At 48.4% G+C, this 15,337-nt stretch overlaps 1 protein-coding gene across 2 annotated transcripts; it reads left to right on the top strand.

Moving 5' to 3' along the window:
• Positions 1–510: 510 nt before the first annotated feature.
• Positions 511–9,108, top strand: LOC138374768 (sialic acid-binding Ig-like lectin 8). 2 transcript variants are annotated; one of them, XM_069457889.1, is made up of 7 exons: positions 511–934; positions 1,138–1,416; positions 1,637–1,684; positions 2,482–2,751; positions 3,377–3,467; positions 3,723–3,819; positions 8,917–9,108. In XM_069457889.1, the coding sequence occupies exons 1-7, from the start codon at positions 511–513 to the stop codon at positions 9,106–9,108; spliced, it is 1,401 nt and encodes a 466-aa protein (XP_069313990.1). The 2 variants fall into 2 exon arrangements, with proteins under 2 accessions (XP_069313990.1, XP_069313989.1); XM_069457888.1 differs by having other exon boundaries at positions 3,371–3,467.
• Positions 9,109–15,337: the final 6,229 nt, after the last annotated feature.

The following is a 15,337-nucleotide window of genomic DNA, read 5'->3' as shown; positions in this document are numbered from 1 at the left end:
GTGCTGACCTCGATGTGCAGAGAGGGGACACCCACATGTGGTTGCTGAGGGTCAAGGAGGCTGCTGCCCACCCCTCCTGGGCCTCCTCCATCACCATGTCCCTGAGCCCCACCCCTGCCCTCCGCAAATGTCCACAGCCCAAAACTCAGGAGTCCAGCCAGATGGGACCCACTGTCACCTTCCAGAAAATGTCCCTTGAGGGGAAGGGCGTTGACAGGGAGGCAGGAGATGTGGCTGGGCCCTGCATGTGGGGGGAGCATAGCTGAGTGTCTCACCCTCTCTGGCCACAGGGTACCCAGGAGTGGACGTGGGTGGTGACAGTCGATCTCTGAGGGCCGCCCAGGCCCTGATAGTATCAGGGTGTGAGGTTCCTCCCCTGAGGAGGGCCACAACTCTGACCTCGCCCCCGTCTTCCTGTGGGGCCTCCTCTGAGTCCTGAGCTCTCAGTTCCTGCGAGAAGAACCCCGAGGAGCAGCCTTTCCCCGGTGGGCGCTGGCACCTGCACCCGCCATGCTGCTGCTGCTGCTGGCCCTGCTCTGGGGGAGGGCGGGGGTGGAGGGACAGAGATGGTACTGGGACAGTTACACACTGGAAGTGGAGAGGGTGGTGACAGTGCAGGAGGGCCTATGTGTCTATGTGACCTGCTCCTTCTCCTACCGCTGGTATGGCTGGAGGGACTCTGACCCAGTTCATGGCTACTGGTTCCGGGAAGGTGCCGATGTGGAGAGGGACGCCCCTGTGGCCACAAACGACCCAGCTAGGAAGGTGCAGGAGGCGACCCAGGGCCGATTCCACCTCCTCGGATTACCCAAGACCTGCTCCCTGAGCATCAGAGATGCCAGAAGGAGGGACAGCGGACCATACTTCTTTCGGGTAGAGAGAGGAATTGTGAAATGGAGCTACACATGTCCCCAGCTCTTTGTACAAGTGACAGGTAAGGCTCGGGCTCCAGGGGTGCCCACAAGGGGAGGTGGTGGGGGCTGCAAGGCAGGGCTGGGCTGGGACTTCCACCCTGGGAGGGGCTGGGGGTGAAGCCTGTGGGGCTCAGGGGAGGAGCTGGACCAGAGCCTGAGCTCCTCTCAGGGCCGCACCTCGGACCCTCCCTCCTGACCCTGCGTGTCCCCCTCTCCTCCCCAGACCTGACCCACACGCCTGACATCCTCCTCCCGGGGACCCTGGAGTCTGGCCGCCCCGTGAACCTGACCTGCTCTGTGCCCTGGGCCTGTGAACAGGGGACGCCTCCCAGGATCTCCTGGGTGGGGGTCTCTGTGTCCCCCCAGGGCCCCACCATCGGCCGCTCCTCGATGCTCACCCTCATTCCAAAACCCCAGGACCACAGCACCAGCCTCACCTGCCAGGTGCTCTTGCCTGGGGTCCATGTGACCACGACAAGGACCGTCCACCTCAATGTATCATGTGAGAGCTGGGCTGGGATGTTCAGGCCCCTGCTTGGGGTCCCCAGGGCAGCGGGATGGGGTCAGGGATGCACAAAGAGTGCTGGGCCCTGGGGTCCAGGCGGGAAGGTAGAGGAGACTGCTGGCTCCACCCTCCCCCTTGACATGGCTCCTGGGGACAGAGGCCAGCGTCCACTCAGCCCTCAGCAGTGACACAGGGGTGCCATGTTTTTCTGCCCCAGACTCTCCTCAGAACTTGACTGTGACTGTCGTCCGAGGAAACGGCACAGGTAGGACGGGGCCCTCCGTGGGCTGTGGGAGCAGGGCCTCTTCAGTCAGGGCAGGCGCATCCTCCTCACCCGGGACTCACCCTGGTCACCTGAGAGCCCCTTGTGGTCATCCCAGGGCCCCTGCCCACCCTCAGCCCCCTGTGCCCTTCCCTCCCCTCAGACTCCTCCACACCCCCCTCAGCCCACAAGGACAGGGTGACACTCACAGCAGAACCAGCCTCCAGGCCTCTTGCCATTCATCTCCTAAAGACTCCTCCAGCCTCATCTTTTATTTCCCCAATAGTTTATGTGCTAGAGGCCCATCCCCCCTCCCAGAACCCACCAGTGTTCACACAGGCTGTTCACCTGAAGGACCTCAGAGGTGGTTTGACGTCAGTAGTGCAGACTGTCCCCGTGCTCCTCTGGGACTGTGTGGTGTCCCACTGCATGGGTGGACTCTGATTCTATATACATCTTATGCTAACAGAAAATCATGGCATTATTTTATCCTACCAACAGACACACTGCAAGGAATATCTTCTATCTCCTTTCACACCTGTGTGTGTGTCTGTGGGATAAATTCCTATATATGATATGAATAGGTCCTAAGTTTCCTTTAATTTTGAGAAATATGATCAAGTGTTTCTGGATCGAGGTTGTACAAGTTACATTCCCAACTGGGAGGGGTGAAAGTGTGTGTTTTCCTATACTTTGGTTCCCGTCTGTGTGTTTGTTCTCCTCACCAGTCTCTTTCTCTGTCCTTGCTTCCTGTCTTCAGATCTCTCTGTCTCTCTGACCCTCTGTCTCTTTCTCTACAGCACCCACTGCTCTTGAGAACAGTTCATCTGTGTCAGTCCTGGAGGGCCAGTCCCTGCGCCTGGTCTGTGCTGTCAACAGCAACCCCCCTGCCAGGCTGAGCTGGACCCGAGGCAGCCTGACCCTGTACCCCTCGCAGCCCTCAAGCTCTCTTTTGCTAGAGTTGCCTCAAGTACACCTCAGGGATGAAGGAGAATTCACCTGCCGAGCTCAGAACTCTCTGGGCTCCCAGCACGTCTCCCTGAGCCTCTCCCTGCAGACTGAGTACACAGGTGGGTAGGGGAGGGTCTAGACGAGGAGAACACACCTGCCCCACCCTCACGGACAACCCAGCAGCCCCCTGAGCTACAAAGGGGGGCTCAGCTGTGAGGCCTGGAACTTCCCTGTGACCCAGAGCATCACTGTCCTCTCTCTACCCAGCAAGGGGCCTGGGGTGGGGCGAGGGGAGGAGGTGGACCTTGGAGGGGAGGGGCTGGGGCATCGACAGGGGTGTTTGGGGAGACAAGGTCCTTGCTTTGCAGGGCTGGGACTAGGGTGAGACACATTAGGAACTCACCTTGGGCACAAAATTTAAGAAGACACAAAGACGAACTAGTCAGCAATCAAGGGAAGTAATATTGTGATGTAATGATCTTGTTAAAAAAATAAAATTGAACACAAAAGAATCAATGATGAACAAAATTTCAAAATCTTAAATAAAGAAAAGCTGCACCCAGCACTTCCATGTGTCACTGGTCCCACGAGCAGTCTCCCCCTTCCTCCTTCCCATCTCTGTTCTTTTCCTCAGAGATGGGGGGAGGGGAGTAGGAGCCCACGGCCCTACAGGGGTGGGAGGAGGAGAGACCCAGCTCTTGGAGTTGAGTCACCAGAACGGCTCTCATGCTTCTGTAGACAAAGTGCGGCCTGCCTCAGGGGTGACGCTGGGGGCTGTCTGGGGAGCTGGAGCCACAGCCCTGGTCTTCCTGTCCTTCTGCATCATCTTCATCCTGTAAGCATTGACCTTCGGGGGAGGGCAGGCGGGGAACAGAGTCCCTGCAACCAGAGCTGGAGGGAGCTGGAGGGCCCCCTATCCAGGAGGGAGGTGACTGTGTTCTCAGTATTGGCATCTCTGGGACTGGAAACCTCTCTCCCACCATGGTCACCCCTCCAGCCCCTTACTAGAAAACAAAGGTGGGATCACCCTGCCCTCTGTGCCCTCATTTTCATCTGCCCAGACTGAAGGCTCTCTGGTCTCTCCTCTCAGAGTGAGGTCCCGCAGGAGGAAGGCAGCAAGAACAGCAAGGGGAGTGGGGGACACAGGCGTGGAGGAGGCAGACGCTGTCAGCATCCCAGACTCTCAGGTAAGTGACATGGGTGTCTCCACATCCAGCTTCCAGCCTGGACACCTCCCACAGGATGGCCTTCAGGATTGCTCAGCTGGACATGGCCAACGTTGCCTCCTCATCTCTTCCTCCTACCTAAAAGCTGCCCCTCCCCCCGCTGCATTCCCCATGGTGCCCACAGCACGGAAGCCCATCCCTTCTGCTTCCTCCATGGCCAGGCACACCAGAAGAGTTACCTCCTATATATCCTTTCTTTCTTATCCTATGGCCAAAAGTTCACCATGTCTTGCCTATTTTTCCCCTAAGAACAGCCAGCATTGGTCCCCACCCTCCATCCTGACCCCTCTCATTGCTGAGACCTCAGGTTCTCTTCTTGGACCTCCTCACCTCCCTGCCTCTCACCTCCTCTTCCCTACCTGGAGGGATTATCCAAAAGCCATCACTGCCTAGTCCCTCTGCATTTGAACAGCTGCTCCCCCGCCCCCAACACTGCTAGAACAGACACCAAGAAACATTTTTGGTAAGGGCCAGATGGTAAATACGTTTGGTTCTGTGGATTATATAGTTCCTGCTGCAGCGACTCCACTCTGTTGTTGTAGCATGAAAGCCGCCATAGACCATGTACAAATGATGAGTTTAGCTGTGTTCCAATAAAACTTTATTTACAAAGGCAGGCAGTGGGTGGGATTTGACCCAAGGGCTGTAGTTTGCCCACCCCTGATCAAGAGAATAAAGCCCCAACTCCTCAGCCTGCAGCCCTGCCATCCTGGCCTCTTAAATACCTACATGTCCCCTAAGGATGGAATTACCCTTAGGAGAGTGAGACTCTTGACTTGGATGCAAAATTTAAGGGGTCGCCAAAAATCTCAGTAATTGAGACAATTTAAGTAATTTTCTAACAGATGGAAATCAATGAAACAATTCATGTTGAGTAAAATATCAAAATTTTAAATAATGGCAGGTCCAGTAAACTGAAGTTAGTTAAAATTATTTAAGATCATCACTTAATCAAGACAAATTGTCTTATAGGGCAGCATTCTCAGTTGAGAATTAGGGAAGCAAAGAAGTAGATTTTGAAAATATCATCTCTTTTTTGCCTCCAGTAGAGCTAGGCTCCAATTTGCTCAGGAAAGCACACTCACTAATCTGGATTTATTTAAATTTTTATTCTTCATGGTTATTTAGCATTAATTTTATTTTTAAACTGTTGCATTGAAGTAGTCTTCATCTCAATCCTGAGATCTTTGGCTGCATTTTCATTTTGGACTCTGGCGAGTACCACACTTCTTCATCTCATCTCAGCCCTGCCCTCCAGCCACTTCCTGCCTCTTGCTCTGAGCTCCACCCACGCTGGGCTTTTCACTATTATCATCATCCACAGCAAGGGTATTTGCACCTCTGCATCTTTGCATGGGCTGTTTCTCCATCCTCAAATGCTCTTCCCTCCTCATTTCACTTCCTGTAGAAGATTTGGAGCAGCAGAATGACACACATCCTTTCATTCTTTAATTTGGTCAGGAAATTATTGAGCACCTACCAAGAGACAAGCACTATATATGCCAGGATCCCATCCATGAAAAGCACTTAAAAATACTGGGCTCAGTGAAGTCTTATTTTAGAGAGAAGGATAGATCGAAACCAATCACTAAGCAACCAACAAAACAACAAATAAATGAAGAAAATGTGAAAAATAGACGAATAATTTGGCAAAAATCCAGGTTACAGGAAATAGGAAGTGTTGAGGAGATGGCTTGTGGCTTGTTTTTGTTTCCTGTCATCTACATATCATCTATCTACATATCTATCCATCTATTATCTATCTATATATCTATATATCTCACTATCTCTTCATCTTTCCATCCATTCATCCATCTATCTGTCTTGCCTATAAATAAAAGCACATGACACAAAATTGAACATCTTAGCCATTTTTAAGTGTACAGTTATACAACAGATTTTAGAATTTTTCATCTTGCAAAACTGAAACTCTATATCCACTGAATAACAACTCCCCACTTCCCTGCCCGGCCCTCCTCTTCCCAGTGATACCCTGGTGACCGCCATTCAACTTTCTGTTTCTGTGTATTTGACCACTAGATATCTCATATAAGTAGAGTCATACATTATTTGTCTTCTTATGACTGGCCTATTTACTTAACATATGTCCTCAGGGTTCATCCATGTTGTAGGATATGACAGCATTTCCGTCCTTTTAAAGAATGATTATTAATATTCCATTCTGCATATACACACTGCTTTTTGAAATCCATTTATCTATGGATGGGCATTTTGGTTGCTTCCATTTCTTGGCAATTGTGAATTATGCTGCAGTGAAAATGGGTGTGCATATATCTTCTCAAGATCTTGCTGTCAATCCTTTTGGATATATGTCCAAAAGGAGGAATGATGGATTCCATGTTAATTCTATTTTTAATTTTTTGAGGAACTGCCATACCCTTTTCCATAGTGGCTATTTTACATTCAGATCAACAGTATCTAAGCATTCTCATTTCTCTACATACTCACCAGCAGCTGGTATTTTCTGTGTTTTGTTTGTTTTTGACAGTAGCCATTCTAATGCGTGTGAGGTGACATCTCACTATGGTGCTGAATTCCATTTCTCTTACAATTAGTGATCCAAGCATCTTTTCATGTGCTCCTAGGCCACTTATATATCTCCTTCTGAGAAAAGTCTATCAGAATCTTTTGCCTATTTTGAAACTGGTTTAATTGGTTTTCATTGCTGAGGTATATGAGGCTTTTGTATATTCTGGATATTAACCTCTAATCACATGTATGCTTTGCAATTTTTTTCCCCCATTCGTAGGTTGACTGGTGGTTTCTGTTAATGATTTTTGAGCAAAGGCCCAAAAGAGGCTCAGAGTCTGGCATTCTATTGTGTGTCTTAGAGTCTCCAAGGAGAGGAAAGAGCAGGGGCAGTGCTCAGACACAGGAGGCTGACGGGGGAGTGGGGAGCCACAGCGGGTCCGTGCGGTTAGACAGAGGGAGGCAAGGGCCGTGAGCAGGAAGTGAGTGTGAAGAAGCCCAGCCTGTGCATCCGTCATGTCTGAGCATGCAGCCGCATGCTCTGAGCATCTGGAGAGTTTTGTGCAGAAGACAGCAAGGGTGGTAGAGGAAGAGCAGAAGCAGAGAGTTAGAGAGGCGGCTGGTGGACATTCCAGGCAGGAGATGTTGCAGCTGGAGGATGGCAATTAAGGCCGCCAGGACTGGACTCCGGACCAATCTGAAGTGAAGGCTCATGAGAATTGCTAATAACTCAGGAGTGGGCCGTGAGTGACAGAGAGGGTGAGGGATGTCGCCTAGATGTTTTACCTGAGCTGCTGGAAGAGTGGAGGTGCCAGTCACTGAGGCTAAGAATATTGAAGGAGAAAGAGATTTGGGGGAGAAAAGAAGAAGTTCAGTGTAAATAGGTTGAGTTTGATGTGTCTTTGGACAAGGGAGTCAGAGTTTCAAGTATACTGTTGGATGAAAGTTTATAACCAGGAGAGAGGAATGGGCTGGAATTATGGATTTAGGGATCATCAGCCTATTGATGACGTGAAGCCAACTTAGTGGGTGAGATCACAAAGCAAAGTTGAAGAAGTAAAGAGTCCGGGGCATCTCTGCTATTTAGGGGTCAGGGACATGTGGCATCACCAGCAAAGGGGTTGCCAAGGAGATTGGAGGGACCCGGGAAAGTGTGACGTCCTGCAGTTGAGTAAAGGGCCTCCGTGCAGGTACGGCGTGCAACTGCGTCCTCTGCTGCTGCAACAACCAGGATGAGGAAGACTGATAAATGGTCATTTGGATTAGCCAAGTGAAGATCATTGGTGATCTTGATAATAGCAGTGCTTAAAAGTGGTGCGTGCGAGTGCGTGCATGTGCGGGTATGTGCGCGAGTGCGCACGCGCGTGAATCCTAATTTGAATAACCAAAAGAGAATGGAAGAGCAAAATCATTGACAGTTCTGTAGGCATGTTCTGTTGTTCAGGGGGGCAGTGGAGAAGGGCTCAGGTTAAGCAGGAGGCCTTGTGGGCAGCCTCCATCACTCTCTGTTGTGGCTTCAAACAGGATAAAGGTATTATCTTACAGTTCTGGTGGTCAGATGACTACGGTGGGTTGCCCTGGGCAAAAATCAAGGTGTTGACTGGCAGGGCAGTGCCTTCTGGCAGCTGCAGGGGAGGATGTACTTTCTTGCCTTTTCTAGCTTCTAGAGATGCCTGCGTTCCTCGGCTCTGGTCCCTTCCTCCACCTACAAGGTGACCAGTGAAGCATCTAATACTGTCTACCTGGCCCCCTCTTTTTCTTGTTAAGACTCATTGACCACATTGGGTCCACCCACATAATTCAGAATAACCTTCCCATCTCAATGTCCTTAACTTGACTCGATCTGCAATGTCCCTTTTGCCATGTAAGGTTACATACCTCCAGGGTCCATGGGGTTAGGGTGGGGATATTTTTGTGAGCCATTCCTCTTCTTATCAGAGGGATATACTTGTTGTGACTGGCTTGTCCCTACACCGGGCCCCTCACCAAACTGTGAGCTTCCTAGGGCAGGTGCCATGTCTGAACAAGGGCCTGTACTTCTCACAGACCGTGTTTTGGGCCATCATACAGTAACTCACAAATGAGTGTTTGTTTGATGGTCATTTATTCCACGTCCCTCAGTTACAGAGTGAGCTGCAAGAGGTCAGGGCCCCTGTCCACCTTGTCCACCCCAGCACATCCAGCACCCAGCTTAGGGCCTCACACACAGGGGCCTCCTCGGGACACCAGGCTGTGGGGTCAGAAAGAACTGACTGGGTTGGACCCTGGTGCAACAGGGAGTTGGGCAGGCTGCTTCCTGCCTCCGCCTCAGTGCTCGTATCTATAAAATGGAGGCAATTTGATATTTTCCTCATGGGGTTGTTCTGAGAAGCTAATGAAATTGGTAAACACCAAGTAAGTTGCTCATGAAGCACTAAATATTTATAGAAAGCTTGAATGGAGGAGATTCCACCAAAAATGCCTGAAGGACAAGTGGATGAAGGAACTCATGGACTTCCTCCCCGAACTCCCTGCCTCGTTCTGTCCCCATTGTTCTGCTCTGACTCCCTCCTTTCTCTTTTCACTCAGGTGTCCCCGATTGAACCCCAGGCAGATGACAGCCCCCCAGACCAGGCTCCCCGAGCTGTGGCTGCCCTCTTCTCAGGGCAGGAAGAAGAGGTGCAGTATGCATCCCTCAGCTTCCAGAAGAGGAAGCCTCAGGACCCTCCGGGACAGGAGGCCACATGCAGCGAGTACTCCGAGATCAAGATCCACAAATGAGAAACTGTGGAGACTGGGCCCTGTTTGAGGGATCCTGTCCCCTCCTGGCAAAGGAGACATCAGAGGCTGATTCCTGTAGAATCAAAGACCTCTATAGCCCCATGCTGTGCAGCAGAACCCCAGAGCTTTTTCCTCCTGTGAAACTGAAACCTTGTACCCATTGACCACTGTCGTCCCTTTCTCTGTCCACCTTGACCGTGCCTCCCAGCTTCTGACACCCACTATTCTACTTTCTACTTTTATGAGTTAGACTGTTATGGATTCCACATGTAAGTGAGATCAAAAGGTATTTGTCTCTCTGCACTTGGCTTATTTCACTTAACATAATGTCCTTTAGTTTCATCCATGTTGTCTCAAATGAGAGAATAATGTATATTTCAAAACAGCTAAAAGAGAGGATTATAAATGTTACCGAAAAGAAAAGACGATAGTTGAGTCGATGTTAAGAAACGGAATGGGGGCCTTCTCCCCACGCACAGTGTAAACCCAAACGTGGAAGCACCAGGTTGTTGGAGCAAGAAAGGTTTATTTCCAGCCAGCCGAACAAGGAGACAAGAGTCAGGCTCAAATCTGTATCCCTGAGTCGGGGTTAGGACAGGTTTTATAGTCCGAGGGTAATGAGGCATGACTGGATCCTGCCATGGGGGTGATGGGAGGGCACAATGTGATTGGAACCTGGATCCTTCCATGTGTTGTGCGCTTCTGAATTCAGTCCCCACAACTCGATCAAGCACTTAGGTTCTGCCTGTGGTCCCATGCTCAGGGCAAACTCAGGTTACGTGACCTTCAAACTGGGGGTCCACTGCAACTGCAAAACAAATAAATCACAACTTTGTTACATAAAATTGGAACCAGATTGATCCGATGCAGTTTCAGTGATGGATATACTGACTCTCCTGACCTGATCATTCCACAAGGTGTACCTGTATGGAAACCTCACTGGGGCTGGCTCAAGGCCACTCAGCTACTCGGGGCAGGGCTGGAATTTAAACCCCACCTGATTCTGAGGTCTCTGGTCTCATCTAACATTGAGTCAAGCAAACAGCAGGCCAGGCCCCCTTTGGCAATAAATTAGCAGGAAATAATATTCCTGAATGGTCTTAAAATTTGTTAAAGAAGGGGTAGTAAATGGCCCAGAGTCTTAGGGACAAGAAAGGTGCAGTTGAGGAGATGAAGGCTGGGGATCTCTGCTCAAACTTTTTGGCAGGTCTTCATTTATTTGTTTGTTAACACCCAATTATTAACTCTTTTAATTCAAAGTTGTTTATTTGGTTATTTTTTTTCTGAAAATTAAAATTATCATTTGTTTTTTTAATTATAGCAAAATTCACCTACCATAAAATACACAAATCTTAAGCATGTGATTCCATGAGTTTTGCCAACTTGTACACCTGTGTACCCATGTCAAGACTCCAGTCAAGGATATGGAAATTTCCTACCACAGCAGAAAGATCCTGGCTCCCATGCTCGGTCAATCCCCAACCTTGAGAGCCAACACTTTCTGATTCCTACCACTAGACATTACTTTTCCATGTCTTTAAACATTAACATGTCTGTTAAACATTTTAACAGGAGTAAGGTGTTATCTCATTGTGGTTTTAATTTGCATTTCCCTGATAATTAGTGATGTTGAGCATTTTTTCATATGTTTGTTGTCCATTTGTGTACCTTCTTTTGAGAAACTTCTTGTCTTTTGCACACTTTTTAATGGGATTGTTTGGTGTTTTCTTCCTGATTTGTTTGAGTTCTTTGTAGATTTCAGGTATTAGCTCCTTATTGGATGTGTAGATTGCAAATATTTTTTTCCTACTCTTCAGGTTGTGTATTTGCTCTGTTGATTCTTTAGCTGTGTAGAAGCATTTTAATTTAATCAAGTGCCATTGATTTATTTTTGTTGCTGCTGTAGTTGACATTGGGGTCTTAATTATAATTTTTTTCCTAGACCAATGTCTAGAAGAGGTTTTCCTAAATTTTCTTATAGAATTCTATGGTTTTATGCCTTACATTTAAGTCTTTTATCCATCTTGAATCAATTTTTGTGACTGGTGAGAGATAGGGTTCCTGTTTCATTCTTCTGCATGTGGCTATCCAATTTTTTAAGTGCACATTAACTCCAATGTGGTACTTTCTGGACAGTGCCTGATTTCCATATTGTGGGAAAGGCTGTGAAAGCAACCACAAGCCCCATGGAGATCGAGATTGTGGAACCAGCAAAAGGCCAAAGGCTGTAAGACTTAGAAAACCTGTCTTGATAAGTGATGATATTTCCATATGCAAACCTGTCTCCAGAGAAGGCACACTCCCATCCATTCAATGCAGTTGATCCTTCTAAAAAATTCCAGTGGGATATTGCCGGTGAGAAAGGGTTTTTTGCATGTTTATTCATCTGCTCTTTCTTATTCATCAGAAGGTATTTTTCTATGCATCTCTCATTGTCAATGATTACTAGGATGAAATTCCTTGTACTTCTCAAACTTTTATTAACTGACACTGTATGCAAGAAAGTCCCTATGTCTCCTTGCAGTTCCACAGACAAAGCCCTGGGAAATTCCAGCTGTTAGTGTCAGGGAGATGAGGTGTAAATGGCAAGAAGACTGAGATGGAGCAGCTAGGGAAGAGAAATGAATGACCAGGAGAGTACAAGGGTTGGGTCCTGGTGGCTAAAGGACATAGAGCTTCAGGGAAGAGAGACTGGTCATTTGTTTCCAATACTGTTTTTTTTTGTTTTGTTTTTTTTTTTGAGACAGAGTCTCACTCTGTTGCCCGGGCTAGAGTGAGTGCTGTGGCGTCAGCCTAGCTCACAGCAACCTCAAACTCCTGGGCTCAAGCAATCCTCCTGTCTCAGCCTCCCGAGTAGCTGAGACTACAGGCATGCGCCATCATGCCCGGCTAATTTTTTCTCTATATATTTTTAGCTGTCCATATAATTTCTTTCTATTTTTAGTAGAGATGGGGTCTCCCTCTTGCTCAGGCTGGTCTCGAACTCCTGAGCTCAAACGATCCGCCCACCTCGGCCTCCCAGAGTGCTAGGATTACAGGCGTGAGCCACCGCGCCCGGCCTCCAATACTGTTAAGTCCTGTAAGTTAGGGACTGAAAATGACCATTTGAATTTAAGTAAGTGGTATCACAGCTGATCTTGGCAAAAGCAGATCTGGTAGCCTAGTGGAGATATATCTTCATTGCACAGAGTTCAAGAGAGAATGGAAAGGGAGGAAGTAGAAACTGTGAATGCCAAGGACTCTTTTGAGACATGTTGCAGTAAATCTAGAGGACAGAAATGGGCCTGCAGCAGGAAATGGCTACACTCTCTAAATCTGTGCCATTTCTGGCAGAATCTGACTGCCTGTCTCCCATGACACTATATGGGCTTATATGCATGGAGCTTTTTCACCTCTTGTGGTGACTGTATTCCCATGGCTTCCCCACCACACTGTGAGCTCCAAGAGGACAAGGTTGGGTCTGATAAGATCTTCGTTATTCTACTCTGTCCTGTTCACCTGCACGGTGTCACAATCTGCAATTGAATGTTTATTACCAGTCTGCATCTGTCTTCATCTCTTTCAGTATTGGAGGTCACAGGGCCTACCTCTGCTTTGCTCCCTGCCTGTGGATTTAGTTCCCAGTACATAGGAGGTCTCAGAGAGCTCTGGGGTTGAACTCATGGTCAATGCATGTGTTACCTTGGGAAGTATCTAATTCCTCTGAGACTTCCTTTCCCTGTCTGTAATATGGGTAAAATAATAATGTTTTCTATAGAGATCTGTGTGAGTGTTCAGGAGAATTGGAAATCAATCAATATGTGCTCTATGTGTTCATTCACTGAATAAGTGGACCTTAAGAAATGTTTGATGAAATAATAGAAAAATGAAGAAATGTCTTCTCAGAATCAAACTCACTTCATGGACCCTCTCTGCCTTCTCCTGGTCTCCCTCCCACTGCCCTTTTCTGGCCGCCTTCCCTCCTCACCACACAGGAACAGCAGAAGACGTCGAAGTTCCATGGCTCCCCTGACCCATCAATCTCATTGGGGGCTGCCTCCACCATGAGAATGGAGGAGGAGCTGTGTTATGCCTCCCTCAGCTTCCCTAGGATGAATCCTTCGAAGGGCACCTCCAGCTACTACTCAGAGATCAGGACCCAGTGAGGAAGTGACAGGAGCATTGGTCTCAGCCAGAAGATCCACATCCTCTATGGGAAACACTAAAGGCTGACTCTCGGAGATTTAGCACCCTATGTGAGATAACTTTATAGACTGTATGTGAGTTACATGTTATATTGACATTATCTTAGACTTTGTAATCAGAGATATTTGGGAACAAACCTGTGCTTTCTCATTTGCTAAGAGCTTGACACCGGGTGAGCTACTTTACCTTCTGTGTCTCAATTTCCTGCTCTGTAAAATGGGTGAACAACGTCCTATCTCACAGGGCTGCTGTGAGGATGAAATAGAGGTACACATGGAAAACACCAGTCCTGGTGCGTAGTGAGAGTTTCCTGCCTATAGTTACTTCTCCCTCCGCCAGAAAGGAGTGAGTGACATTTGGTTCAGAGGCTCAGCATGGACAGTCACATAAACTGTACCAGCAACATGTCAGTGTCACTGGCTACTCAAAACACCATTGATCACGTCCTGGACTTGCCCTCCAATATCACCACTTTCCACTTCCCTTTCGATACTACCTGTCTCCTACTAGAATTTCTGCTTCCTTTATGTCCTGCTACAGGTAAAATCACATAGTAGCATTTTGGGAATTTTCTAAATCTCAGAGCTGACCATAGTCAAAATGCTGCCCTAATTCCCGAACCAAAAGAATAATTTGCAAACTTCTCAACATGAGATTCTAAGTCAGAGAAGGGCAAACCTTATTTGTAAAGGGCCAGAGAGTAAATATTTTAGGCTTTGCAAGACATAGGGTCTGTTGCAACTATTCTACTCTGCTGTTGCATGCAAAAACAGCCATAGACAATGTGCAAATGAGTTAATTATATATATGGCTGTTTTCCAACAAAATGTTATGTACAAAAACAGGCAGCCCACAGGCTGTGGTGTGCTGACCTCTGTTCTAGGTGGTCTGAATCTCACCCTGTCTCCTCCTCCATGGCCACATCTGACCCTCAAGCTATTCTCTGTGGACCCCGTTCTGATGCTCCACTCCCTGTCCGTGTAGCCACGTCCCCCTCCAAGAAGGCTCATCACCAGGTCCTCATGGGGCTAACACCTTCTCATTCTTCAAAATGAGCTCCAAAGTGGATGTCTGGGTTCAGATGGCAGAGGGACTTATGGGCTCATAATATTCCTGCTAAAAACCCTAATTATACAACGAAAACCAGTTTAAGCAACAACAGCCCCAAATTCACCAGCAGCACCCAAGCCACGACAGAAGTGAAAGCATTATGTCATAAGCTCAAAATGTCTTTAAATAAACACATGGAAGATTCTGGTGTTGCTTAAAAAAATGCCTGATGCCTAAACCCCACTTCCTTATCCACAGAAAAAACAGTTGAGTAAGACTTCCGTCTATGACTATGGCAGGTGGCTGATATGGATCAGCTGCCTGATAAAACCTTAGACGTTGACCGTTAGACCTCTGATCCAGACAGGGTGGCATCGGCCCATTTTTTCCCCTGCCGCTTTCTTCTAAACACAACCATAAGCCCTATAAATGGTCCCGGAGACAATCACAGGAGAGCTCTGGACAGTGGTTAGAAGGAGGAGAGCTGGCTTCAGACCCCAGGAGTAGAGGAACAACACAGAGGCCATCATCATGTCTCCCCCCACCCCCCACCCACCCATCTGAGGAAGGACACCCAGACCCACCGCTTCTCAGCCCCTGACTCAGCAACAGAGGGCAGGTGGCCTCATTAGGCTCATTCCTGTCCGGGGTGAATGGGGAGCCGCTCTGACAGCATCAGTGAGTCTCACACCACTGGAAGGGGGAGAGTTGGAGCCAGAAATAAGTGGCCATGAAGTGCTGTCCTTGCCTTTCAGGCCTGACACTGTCCTCTTCTGCACACTGAAGCCAGTGCACAGAGCTGGAGAAAGGGACCCAGTCACAGTGTCTAGATTCCTGACCCTCAGTCTGCTCCTCTGTCAGACACGAAGTCTAGCCCCTCACTTTCAGAGCTTATTTTTATTCTTGCGTGAGGCTGTTACGAAGCAAGACAGGCACAGAAGCAGTACAACGACCAGTAAACAGAGAGGTTTAGCAAGCACATCCTCCTTCCTTG

Source organism: Eulemur rufifrons, chromosome 24 (genome assembly GCF_041146395.1).
Source record: "Eulemur rufifrons isolate Redbay chromosome 24, OSU_ERuf_1, whole genome shotgun sequence".
In the NCBI taxonomy this organism is placed as follows: domain Eukaryota; kingdom Metazoa; phylum Chordata; class Mammalia; order Primates; family Lemuridae; genus Eulemur; species Eulemur rufifrons.
This window is presented reverse-complemented; position numbering and strand designations above follow the sequence as displayed.

What these genes read in the sequence shown, in the direction of transcription:
- LOC138374768 (XM_069457888.1), top strand. Translation starts at nt 511, where the DNA reads ATGCTGCTGCTGCTGCTGGCCCTGCTCTGGGGGAGGGCGGGGGTGGAG. An exon ending in GCTCTTTGTACAAGTGACAG is followed by an intron (nt 935 to 1,137) that starts GTAAGGCTCGGG and finishes TCTCCTCCCCAG; the next exon opens with ACCTGACCCACACGCCTGAC. An exon ending in CCTGCAGACTGAGTACACAG is followed by an intron (nt 2,752 to 3,370) that starts GTGGGTAGGGGA and finishes ATGCTTCTGTAG; the next exon opens with ACAAAGTGCGGCCTGCCTCA.